At 46.3% G+C, this 12720-nt stretch overlaps 1 protein-coding gene across 2 annotated transcripts; it reads left to right on the top strand.

The window, feature by feature from the left end:
* Positions 1-771: 771 nt before the first annotated feature.
* Positions 772-5908, top strand: LOC143775353 (uncharacterized). Of its 2 annotated transcripts, none has more exons than XM_077263392.1 (3): positions 772-3570; positions 3990-4192; positions 5066-5908. In XM_077263392.1, the coding sequence occupies exons 1-3, from the start codon at positions 2343-2345 to the stop codon at positions 5177-5179; spliced, it is 1545 nt and encodes a 514-aa protein (XP_077119507.1). In that variant the 5' UTR covers positions 772-2342; the 3' UTR covers positions 5180-5908. The 2 variants fall into 2 exon arrangements, with proteins under 2 accessions (XP_077119507.1, XP_077119498.1); XM_077263383.1 differs by having other exon boundaries at positions 780-3570; positions 3990-4118.
* Positions 5909-12720: the final 6812 nt, after the last annotated feature.

The raw sequence follows: 12720 nt of genomic DNA on the forward strand, positions 1-12720 counted from the left end.
TTCCTGTGGATTATTGCAGATTTACCACGGTTTTTGTGCAGATTCCACTGCGGTTTTACACCTGCGGTTTTCTATTATGGAGCAGGTGTAAAACCGCTGCGGATTCTGCACAAAGAATTGACATGCTGCAGAATGTAAACCGCTGAGTTTACGCGCGTTTTTTTCCGCAGCATGTGCACTGCGGATTGCGTTTCCCATAGGTTTACATTGTACTGTAAACGCATGGGAAACTGCTGCGGATCCGCAGCTGCGGAAATGCTGCAGATCCGCAGCAAAATCCACAGCATGTGCACATAGCCTGATGCAGTTTTGTTTGGGACACTGCGGCTTACGCCGCTGTCCCCTGACTGCTGCGCCTCCCCCTGTATTATGAAGCAGATCTCCCATTCAGTGAGGCCAAATTGAATATGGGGTTAACTCCCCGTGGAGGGGGCGGGGCTTATCCTCTGCTCTTGGCGCCGGGAAGCGCTGAAGCACATCCGATCCCTGGACCCGGACCTGTTTGGGCAGCCGGCAACATGGACCCGCTGGGAGAAGCGGTGAGGGACAGGATTAGCAGGGAAGGTAGCGCTTGGTTAGCAGCATTGCTGACCGGGAGCGACTCCTTCCCTGCCATGACGACGGCGGTGCCGCCGGAGGGCCGGCGCTCTCGCAGAGCCACCCGGCCTCCGGCTCGGCTGAGCCCGCCATTATATTCAAAGAAGAGCGCGCGCAACTCGCGTGCGCGCGCTTCTTTTGACTCGGGCGCCAGGCGCGATAGTACGGCGGGAAGCAGCATCGTACCTCAAGTGGGGGAGGCTCAGGGGTCGGTGCCGCGTGACACGTTCATTAGTACAGCCCCTGCTGCCCCGGTTACAATAGGAAGGGGTGCAGGTCTGCAAGTGCCAGCGTTATTATCTGGTACTGCACTTTTACTTGGAAACAGCATGGGGGGAGCCCAGGGAACGTCTGCTTCCTCGCAGGATGCAGGCTCTGCAGAAAAGGAGACTGAGGCTCCGCAGGGGGGCATCCCACCACTTTCTAGGAACATGGGGGAAGTTATTGCCAATACTGACAGGAGCAGGGATACGGCAGCTCCAGTGCAGCCAAATGTGGGTTCACCTCACATAATTCTAGCGCCCGGACAGCATAGCGCATACTCCCAGTCTAGTATAGGGGGAGAGTCACAGTTTCCATCCTACCCACTCATCTTTAGTACCCCGTATTCGCAAATACCAGGCGGGCAAATAACTCCCTCTCAGGCGGCGGTAGTCGAACATCAGAACGCCCCAGCGTCGCTATCGCTGATGGCAACCGGTGTTCGTCCCCCAATTCAGGGTGCTGGCACCCCGGCTCTGGATAACAGACAGAGTGCGGGTATCCGCTCCGCGCGCAGATCATCATCGTCATCATCATCATCCCCCAGAGGGCACCGCAGAAATAGACATAGGAAGCACGGTCGTTCTGATAGCAAGCGGCGTTCGTATCGATCCAGGTCCAGCCGGCGCAGTAGGCGGTCTAGAGCGTCGCGTTGGCGCTCGCCTTCGTCATCCGGTAGTTCTTCAGGCAGGTTGCACAGGCAGGAGTCTTCTCGTCATAGGTCCATACATCGCACGGAGCGTCAAGGTTCGATGACTCCCGTGGCACGGGACACAAGCCGTCCGGATGTCGGTGCACCAATTGGTGAGTACCCCTTTGTTGGGGCTTGGGGGGGGAGAGAACCAACACCATCCTTTCAGACACAGTAGCCAATGCGGCCACAGGGAATAGGATTTATGTCAACCCAAAATTGCTACAACCGTCAGGATCGTGCAGGCAGCCCCTCCCTCCTCGCCCGGACGTTTATAAGGATGGTCTGTTTTGTGGTGTCCCTCCGTTAGGGGCTCACTTGGACAGCGCCATCAAGGAGCAAATCTGGGCCAATGAGTTCATCGATATATGGTCCCTGGTTTCCACGGACCAACATTCAATTGATAGAGAGAGACGGTTGGGTGATAAAACATACGAACGGAAGCCAAAAGTTGCAAAAACCATTAATAACTGGTTGCAAGCTTTTGCGGTCCTAGGATGTGTTATGGGGGAGAAGCACCCGGAGAGGTGCTCTGAGCTTTTTATATACTTAGATAGCATCTATAATTCCTATAAGGCTCACGGGGGATCAGCGTGGTGGAAATATGATGAAGATTTCCGCCGTCGCTTGTACGTCAATCCCCAATTAGGCTGGGGTGTGAAAGCCACGGATTCGTGGCTTCGCCTGATGATGGCCCAAAAAATGACTCAATCCTTTCACGGGCCTGCTGCCGGGTCCAATAGCAACACGGCAGCAGCATCTATTCGTAGGCCAGGTTCGTGCTGGTTATTTAATGAAGGACACTGTAAGTTCTACGGGCTCTGCAAATATAGGCATGAGTGTTCAGCGTGCGGTGGACCCCACTCCGTGGCAAAATGTACACGGCCGCCCCAAAAAGCTAACCCCGGAAAAAAAACCTCTACAGGTGAGGTTACCGACGACAGTGAGCGTAGAAAGAATGGGGCCGTGGCTGGACAAATACCCCAATAAGTCGGCAGCGGCGCAACTGCGGTCTGGTTTTTCCTATGGTTTTTTCATCCCGTTTAATCGGTCCCTTGAGTCACAGTCAGCCCCAAATTTACAATCAGCTAGGGAATTACCCAACGTGTTAGCAGAGAAATTGGGCAAGGAAATCGGGTTGGGTCGCTTCCGCGGCCCTTTTAAGACACCCCCTTTCACTAATTTACGTGTTTCACCCCTAGGTATAGTTCCCAAAAAGGAGGTAGGCAAGTACCGGTTGATTCATCACCTGTCCTACCCTAAGGGGATGTCGGTTAACGATGGTATTCCCAGTGAGGACTCAGCCGTTACTTATATATCCTTCGACAAAGCGGTGGATTTAGTCAGAAATGCCGGTCTGGGGGCCCTTATGGCCAAGTCGGACATAGAATCCGCTTTCCGTCTACTTCCGGTTCACCCGGATTGCTACCACTTACTGGGAGCCAAATTTGAGGATGTTTACTATTACGACACATGTCTCCCCATGGGGTGCTCAATTTCCTGTTTTTATTTTGAGTTATTCAGCACGTTTTTAGAATGGGTTGCTCGCGAGATCACCCGGCTAACCGCCATTACTCATTACCTTGATGACTTTTTGATAGTTGGCCCAGCTGATTCAGACGTCTGTTCCTCAGCGCTGGCCCAATTCAAAGATGCCTTGACATATTTTGGGGTCCCACTTTTCCCCGAGAAGACGATAGGGCCAGTATCAGTGATCACATTCCTTGGTATTGAAATCGACACGGTCACCATGGAATTTAGATTGCCGAAAGACAAAATCGACAAATTGCTGGATCTCATTAACGGATGCATTTCGGTTGGCAAAGTCACATTGACGCAAATGCAGTCACTTCTTGGCTCATTAAATTTTGCATGCAGGATCATGCCAGCAGGCAGGATATTTTCTCGCAGACTGACGATTGCCACGAGAGGAGTGAAACAACGTCATCACAGAATCAGGATCACAGCTCAGTTACGTTCTGACTTAAACACATGGAAGATGTTTCTCAGCAATTACAATGGTAGGACTTGCTTTCAGGAGGCAGAGTGTTCAAACGATGTAATGGGTTTGTTTTTTGCAGCGTCAGGCCACACGGGTGTCAGTGTTCGTTTCGGCAGCCAAATATGCTCTGCAAAATGGCCTGCTTCCTGGATTGCCAGGAAGTGGAATGGTGACCCAACCTTGATTGACCTTTTTCCTGTTGCGGTGGCCATGGAAATATGGGGCCCACTATTGGCCAAAAAGCGAATTCGCTTACACCTTGAAACCGTTGGTGGGGCGCATGCCATCAACTACCTAGCATCTCCTTCACTTTTGGTTTTAGACCTGATTAGATTCATAGTATTAAAATGTTTGATGTTTAATGTTTGGTTCAAAGCTAATACATTACCCGATAACAATGAGACTGTTTCAGAGTTAATAACTGGGATTTATTCACAGGACCTACGGGATTTGCGACTTCAGGAGCGATTGGAGGAGGTGGATTGCCCACATTCGATCTGGGATGTCCTGGGGACCTGATGCCGCTAATAAGATCATCGGTTGCTCCGTCGACCTGGAGAGCCTATGGTAAGGCGTGGGAGGAGTGGTGTCTTTTAGCAGACGGAAAGCCGGTGGGGTCTTCGGATGATGTTCGGATGCAGGTGACCATGGCATTTCTATCCAAAATGCATGCCAAGGGAGTATCGGGTGCGGTAGCGCGCAACCGTGTCTCTGCGTTAGCCTTCCCTTTTAAATTGCAAGGGTGGTCAGATTCCACGAAACATTTTTTAGTCAGTCAACTACTGAAAGGTTGGCGCCAAGTGGATAAGCACTGTGACAACAGGCGTCCTATCTCCTTTGATTTGCTAGTTAGCTTGGTTAAGTCCGCGGTATCAGTTTGCGATTCTAACTATGAAGCTGCACTTACATCAGCGGCTTTTGGCCTGGCGTTTTTCAGGGCCATGCGGGTCAGTGAGATCTTACCCACGGCCCTAAATAAACCGGGTGGACTGAGGCGAGAAGATGTATTAATTTGTGACGATGGTCTCAGGATCAGAATATGTAAATCTAAAACTGATCAGGAGGGCAGGGGGACTTGGTTCCCAATATTTGCCATCAACAAGGATGTTTGTCCATTAATGTTAATTAAGAACTACATGTGGGTGAGAAAGGATGGTGATCAATTTTTCATGCATGAGAATGGTCTCCCTCTAGTGTCGGGTCAATTCTTAGCCATATTGAGACGTTCGTTATTGTTTTTGGGAATGCCCGCAGCAGAATTTGGGACTCATTCTTTTCGAATAGGTGCAGCGACTGAAGCTTCCAGGGCGGGTTTATTTGAATCAGAGATTCAAAGGGTGGGTAGATGGAAATCCCGTTGTTTTGACAGATATATCAGGCCTGATTTATTGTTATAAAATGTTGGCTTTTGTTTTGTCAAAATAATAATATGGAAGCAGCTCCAGGGATAAATCGGAGAAGTTATCGTTAGTGTTTGGTTATTGTATGTTGGCTAATTGTATTTTATTTCCTAGATGGAGTGCGACCCAGCGTCTGGATTGTGGGTCACTCATACATCTATTGGGCAGCTCATCGCGCTGAATTGTGCCCAGGAGGGCGATCTTTGGGTTTTGATGATGTCGACGTGATATGGCGTGGTATGAGAGGTCTGACGTGGTCCCAAGTGCTGCCAGAGGTCGTTCACATTGCACGGGTGTCTTCATCTCCCGCCATTGTGGTTATCCATGCCGGAGGAAATGACCTGGCTTCGTCTCCACTTGCCGAGCTGCTTACACTTATCAGATCTGATATGGACAAATTCCCGAGTTTTTTCCCGCTGATGCGACTAGTCTGGTCTGAAGTTATCCCAAGACTGGTGTGGTGGGGTGCCAGGGAATTGGATGCTATGGAGAGATCCAGACACACTTTGAATCAGAGGATATCGCGCTTCGTGAGATTTAAGAATGATGTAGTGGTACGGCACCACCGTCTGGAGGGAGACAATTCCGGTTTTCTTCTTCCAGACGGAGTTCATTTGAACGAGGCGGGTTTGGATATCTTCCTCAATGGGCTCCGTGAAGGCGTGGTACAGGTTATGCATTCGTTGGGGGGGTCGTAGCTCTCTGTATTTGCTCCTCCTTGGCGGAAGGGTGGAGTTTTGTTGGTGGTGAAGATACCTGCCTTTGAGACCGGAAGGCAGTTAATCTCCCTACACCCCAATTTGTTGGCAGATATTGCCTGTTTTTCTAAGCTGCGACCAAAATATTTTACCCAAAGTTAAAAGATGGAAATTTTATGTTTATATTTCCCAATAAAAGTCTTCAATTTTGATAGTTGTTTGTGTCACTTAATGGGAGTAAACGGTGATGGGTCGTAGCAGTCTTTGGGACACTGCAGCACATTAACCCCTGGCACACTGCGATTAAGCATGATCGCAGTGTTCCGGCGGTATAGGGAAGCATCGCGCAGGGAGGGGGCTCCCTGCGGGCTTCCCTGAGACCCTCGGAGCAACGCGATGTGGTCACGTTGCTCCGAGCGTCTCTTACCTCCTCTCCCTGCAAGCCCCGGATCCAAAATGGCCGCAGGGCTGCATCCGGGTCCTGCAGGGAGATGGCTTACCAAGCGCCTGCTCAGAGCAGGCGCTGGTAAGCCTGCAGCGCTGTAAGTCAGATCGCTGATCTGACAGAGTGCTGTGCAAACTGTCAGATCAGCGATCTGTGATGTCCCCCCCTGGGACAAAGTAAAAAAAAAAATTTCCACATGTGTAAAAAAAAAAAAAAATTCCTAAATAAAGAAAAAAAAATATATCATTCCCATAAATACATTTATTTATCTAAATAAAAAAAACAAACAATAAAAGTACACATATTTAGCATCGCCGCGTCCGTAATGACCCAACCTATAAAACTGTCCCACTAGTTAACCCCTTCAGTGAACACCTTAAAAAAAAAAAATAAATAACGAGGCAAAAAACAACGCTTTATTATAATACTGCCAAACAAAAAGCGGAACACGCAATCAAAAAGACGGATATAAATAACCATGGTACCGCTGAAAATGTCATCTTGTCCCGCAAAAAACAAGCTGCCATACAGCATCATCAGCGAAAAAATAAAAAAGTTATAGTCCTCAGAATAAAGCGATGCCAAAATTATTATTTTTTCTATAAAATAGTTTTTATCGTATAAAGCGCCAAAACATAAAACAATTATATAAATGAGGTATCGCTGTAATCGTACTGACCCAAAGAATAAAACTGCTTTATCAATTTCACCAAAAGTGGAACGGTATAAACGCCCCCCCCCCCAAAAAAAAATAAAAAAATAAAAAAATAAATTCATGAATAGCTGGGTTTTGGTCATTCTGCCTCACAAAAATCGGAATAAAAAGCGATCAAAAAATATCACATGCCCAAAAATGTGACCAATGAAAACGTCAACTCGTCCCGCAAAAAACAAGACCTCACATGACTCTGTGGACCAAAATATGGAAAAATTATAGGTCTCAAAATGTGGAGACGCAAAAACTTTTGCTATAAAAAGTTTTAGTGTGTGACAGCTGCCAATCATAAAAATCCACTATAAAAAACGCTATAAAAATAAATCAAACCCCCTTTCATCACCCCCTTAGTTAGGGAAAAATAATAAAATTTAAAAAATTTATTTATTTCCATTTTCCCGTTAGGGCTAGGGTTAGAGTTAGATTAGGGCTAGGGTTAGGGTTAGGACTAGGGTGAGAGCTAGGGTTAGGGTTGGGGCTAAAGTTAGGGTTGGGGCTAAAGTTAGGGTTAGGGTTGGGGTTAAAGATAGGGTTAGGGTTTGGATTACATTTACGGTTGGGATTAGGGTTGGGATTAGAGTTAGGGGTGTATCAGGGTTAGGGGTGTGGTTAGGGTTACCGTTGGGATTAGGGTTAGGGGTGTGTTTGGATTAGGGTTTCAGTTAGAATTGGGGAGTTTCCACTGTTTAGGCACATCAGGGGCTCTCCAAACGCGACATGGCGTCCGATCTCAATTCCAGCCAATTCTGTGTTGAAAAAGTAAAACAGTGCTCCTTCCCTTCCGAGCTCTCCCGTGCACCCAAACAGGGGTTTACCCCAACATATGGGGTATCAGCATGCTCGGGACAAATTGGACAACAACTTTCTCTTGTTACCATTGGGAAAATAAAAATTTGGGGGGCTAAAAATAATTTTTGTGGGAAAAAAAAGGATTTTTTGTATAAATCAAGTTTATTGAAGCATATGAACAATACAGAAATGTAACAAAGCTGAAACACAATTGGTCAAAGCAATAAGGTACAACCCATAATACAAACATAGAGATGAAGTCCCAGCAGTGTCCGAGTGTTATTGGCCAATGCCAATGTTATCACAATCTTTATGATAATAATAACTTTTATTATTATAGCACATGAACAATAACGAGGAAAACTAAACGTGACTTAATATATTAAGTCATTTGTTTTAAAAGAAAACGACACAAAGAAGAAAGGGCAGCTAGAGAAGGGGAAAGTTAAAGGAAAGAGGAAAGAAGGGGGGGAGAGGGGAATGCGGGTAAAAATAAAAGGTTGTGATGAGTATGGGGAATGCGGGCCCTCCCCCGGGTGGGTCCCAGTCCCCATGAAGCAATGAGGAAGCCGATATAGAGCTGATATTGATTCAAGCCATGGTGGCAAGTTGAGATAAAGAGATAGCATCCACATTGTGGACGCGTCCGGGGTGGTGTCGCATGTAAATTAAAATCCAGATAACCACATGTCCAACTCCGGGGTCTCCCTGAATACAATCCACGGCGCCCAAACATTATAAAATTTTTCGGGATCCCCAGTGGACTGGTTTATCAATTGTTCCATTCTGTAAATATCATTCAGTTCCGTAACAAAGTCAGAGCCCGAGGGGCAACGATCCTGCCTCCAGTATCGGGGGATCAAGTTCCTGATTGCTGTGAGAAAGTGTCTGAGAAGACTCCTCTTAAACCCAGAGATCGATAGGTCACACAGAGACAAAAGGGCTAATTCTACCGTGGGCTGTAATTTGCGAATAGATAATTTATTATAGAGATCAAAGACTAACATCCACAGTTTCTTTACAGGCGGGCACTCCCACCAGATATGGACATATGTCCCCTTTTCTGTTGTACATCTCCAGCAGATATCTGGGATCACCGGGAACATAGCATGAACCCGGCAAGGGCATCTATACCACCTCGACAGAATCTTGTAGCTCCTCTCCTGTGACACAGCAGACAGCGAGGTCCTAAAAGTAAATAATAAAATCTTGTCCCTCTCCTCCCGAGACAAAGACCTCCCCAGGTCGTCCTCCCATCTCAAAAAGAACCCTGGGAAATCATGTGTTGGGGTTTGACTCTCCTGAAAAAGATTATACAACAAGGAGACCTTGCGGGTCGGGGGCTCCCCAGCGAGACAAATTCTCTCGAAAGGGGTCAGTGTTCCCATGGACTTATTATGTTTGAATGTCGCGCCTATAAAGCTTTTTAACTGCTCATAGAAGAACCAGGAGCCCTCAGGAGGCTCCCCCCCCTGATAAATTTCATGTAAGGGCTTAATACCAGTCTGATCTATGAAGTCATGTATGATAGGCCTTGAAGCCCTGTTCCTGTTCAGGTATGTCTCCCTACGAAGCCCTGCAGGAAAGTGAGGGTTGTCATATATTGGTGTTAGTGGTCCCGGGGATGTAGAGGTTTTTATATTCCTGCCACTCTGCCGGACAAGCATGAGCATGTTTCTAGTCATGAAGGGTAAGCTAGACCCCCCCCCCCCCCCGCGTTCCACAATATTGTCTGAGGATCCCCATCAACAAGATCACTCTCCAGACCAACCCACTTCTTATTATTTCTGCTATGGTAAAGATCTAGAATGCAGGTTCCGATTGAGGCACGACTATAAACCAAAAAGTCTGGTAGGCCAACTCCCCCCACCTTCTTGGGTCTACTCAAAACAAAATATGATATTCGTGATCTGGTGTGGGCCCAGACAAGTCGTATGACCGCCTTCTTAAGACGCGAGAAGAAGGAGGCAGGAAGGTATAATGGGATAGTCTGGAAAAAATATAAAAGACGTGGCAACAGGTCCATCTTGATTACGTTGACTCTGCCAAACCAGGACAATTGAAGCTTATGCCACCTCTCCAGATCCCGCTCCGCTTTTAGTAACGCCGTTTTAAAGTTTGCGTCGTACAGGCCGGAGGTTTTGGCTGTTATTTTAATCCCCAAATACGTGAGCAAGTCAAAGTGCCACCCAAACGGGAAGGAGGCGCGTAACTGACCCACCTCAGATAATGGTAGTGATATATTTAAAATCACTGATTTGTGGGAGTTAATTTTAAAATTGCTTAGATGTCCAAATTTTGTTAATTCTGATATAATATTTGGTATACTAGTTATAGGGGAAGTAATATATAAAAGGATATCGTCGGCAAAAAGCGCTAACTTATGTTCCTCCGATCTTAGTTTAACTCCCCTGATTGAGGGATTATTGCGTATGGCGGTGGCCAGATATTCCATTGACAAAATGTACAGGAGAGGGGAAAGTGGGCACCCCTGCCTCGTGCCATTCCTAATTGCAAATGCCTCAGAGAGGACGCCATTTACCTTTACCTGGGCACTAGGGGAGGTATACAAGGCCTTAATTCTATGTAGCATGTTTTCTCCTAAGCCAATCCCCCTCAAAGCCTGGAATAGAAACCCCCAATGTACCCGATCGAAGGCCTTTTCAGCGTCAATCGACAGGATGCACATAGGAACTCCCCCCTCCCGCCCCACCCGGTCTATCAAAGAGATGGTCCGTATGGTGTTATCCCGTGCTTAAAAAAAGGATTTTTTATTTTCACGGCTCTGCGTTGTAAACTGTAGTGAAACACTTGGGGGTTCAAAGTCCTCACAACACATCCAGATAAGTTCCTTAGGGGGTCTACTTTCCAAAATGGTGTCACTTGTGGGGGGTTTTATTGTTTAGGCACATCAGGGGCTCTCCAAACGTGACATGGTGTCCCATCTCAATTCCAGTCAATTTTGCATTGAAAAGTCAAACAGCGCTCCTTCCCTTCCGAGCTCTACCATGCGCCCAAACAGTGGTTTACCCCCACATATGGGGTATCGGCGTACTCAGGACAAATTGCACAACAACTTTTGGCATCCAATATCTTTTCTTACCCTTGGGAAAATAAAAAATTGGGGGTGAAAAATCATTTTTGTGAAAAAATATGATTTTTTATTTTTACGGCTCTGCATTATTAACTTCTGTGAAGCACTTGTTGGGTCAAAGTGCTCACCACACATCTAGATAAGTTCCTTAAGGGGTCTACTTTCCAAAATGGTATCACTTTTGGGGGGTTTCAATGTTTAGCACATCAGGGGCTCTCCAAACGCAACATGGCATCCCATCTCAATTCCAGTCAATTTTGCATTGAAAAGTCAAATGGCGCTCCTTCCCTTCCGAGCTCTGCCATGCGCCCAAACGGTGGTTTACCCCCACAAATGGGGTATCAGCGTACTCAGTACAACAACGTTTGAGGTCCATTTTCTCCTGTTACCCTTGGTAAAATAAAACAAATTGGAGCTGAAATAAATTTTGTGTGAAAAAAAGTGAAATGCTTTTTTTTTTTTTTTTTAAACATTCCAAAAATTCCTGTGAAACACCTGAAGGGTTTATAAACTTCTTGAATGTGGTTTTGAGCACTTAAGGGGTGCAATTTTTTGAATGGTATCACACTTGGGTATTTTCTATCATATAGACCCCTCAAAATGACTTCAAATGAGATGTGGTCCCTAAATAAAAATGGTGTTGTAAAAATGAGAAATTGCTGGTCAACTTTTAACCCTTATAACTCCCTAACAAAAAAAATGTTGGTTCCAAAATTGTGGTGATGTAAAGTATACATGTGGGAAATGTTACTTATTAAGTATTTTGTGTGACATATCTCTGTGATTTAATTGCATAAAAATTCAAATTTGGAAAATTACAAAATTTTCAACATTTTCACCAAATTTCCATTTTTTTCACAAATAAGCACAAGTTATATCGAAGAAATGTTACCACTGTCATGAAGTACAATATGTCACGAGAAAATATTGTCAGAATCACCAAGATCCGTTGAAGCGTTCCAGAGTTATAACCTCATAAATGGACAGTGGTCAGAATTGTAAAAATTGTCCCGGTCATTAACGTGCAAACCACCCTCAGGGCTTAAGGGGTTAATGAACATAAAGAAAAAAACGGGGAAAAAAATGGCGTGGGCTCCCGCACAATTTTCTGCGCCTGAGGGGGAAAGCTGACGGCCAGGGGCCAATATTTGTAGCCTGGGAAGGGGGAAATACCCATGGCCCCTCCCAGGCTATTAATATCAGCCCGCAGCTGTCTGCGTAGCCTTTACTGACTATTAAAATAGGGGGACCTCCCCAAAAAAATTACGTGGGGTCCCCCTATATTTTATAGCCAGAAAGGCTACGCAGACAGCTGTGGGCTGATATTCATAGCCTAGAGAGGGTCCAAGGATATTGGCCCCCCGGCTACAAATACCAGCCCGCAGCCACCCCAGAAATGGCACATCTCACATAGCCCCTCTCTTCCCACTCCCGTGTAGCGGTGGGATATGGGGTAATAAGGGGTTAATGTTACCTTGCTATAGTAAGGTGACATTAAGCCGGGTTAATAATGGAGAGGCGTCAATAAGACGCCTTTCCATTTTTAATCCTAGAGTAGTGAAAGAGTTAAAAACTAAATAAAGACACAGCCAGAAAAAAGTATTTTATTATTCTTAATTTAACCATACTTATCATACTTCAGCACCTGCAAAAAAACGTAAAATAATAAACCGTATACTCACTTTCCGCCGTAGTCCAATTAATAACGAGGGTCCCACGACGATCTCCCCTATAGAACAGGGACATCGGGTGATGTCACCGCTCTATAGGACCTCCAGTGACACACTGACAGGAGACAATGGCTCCTGCAGTGCATCACTGAGAGGTTACTGTAGTTCACTGGTCTAACTTTATGGCAATTGCTGCGTGGGAACTTTCTCACACAGCAATGCCAAAAGTGAGACTGGGGACTATTTTTTGCAGTGACGGAGGAACACAGTGCGGAAGGATACCTCCCTCCCGTCATTGTATTTCTGGAGCCCCTAGAGAGCGGTCACATCAGCTGATGCTGCTGCTCTCCACCAGGAG

The sequence above is a fragment of the Ranitomeya variabilis genome, chromosome 1, assembly GCF_051348905.1.
Source record: "Ranitomeya variabilis isolate aRanVar5 chromosome 1, aRanVar5.hap1, whole genome shotgun sequence".
Classification (NCBI taxonomy): Eukaryota; Metazoa; Chordata; class Amphibia; order Anura; family Dendrobatidae; genus Ranitomeya; species Ranitomeya variabilis.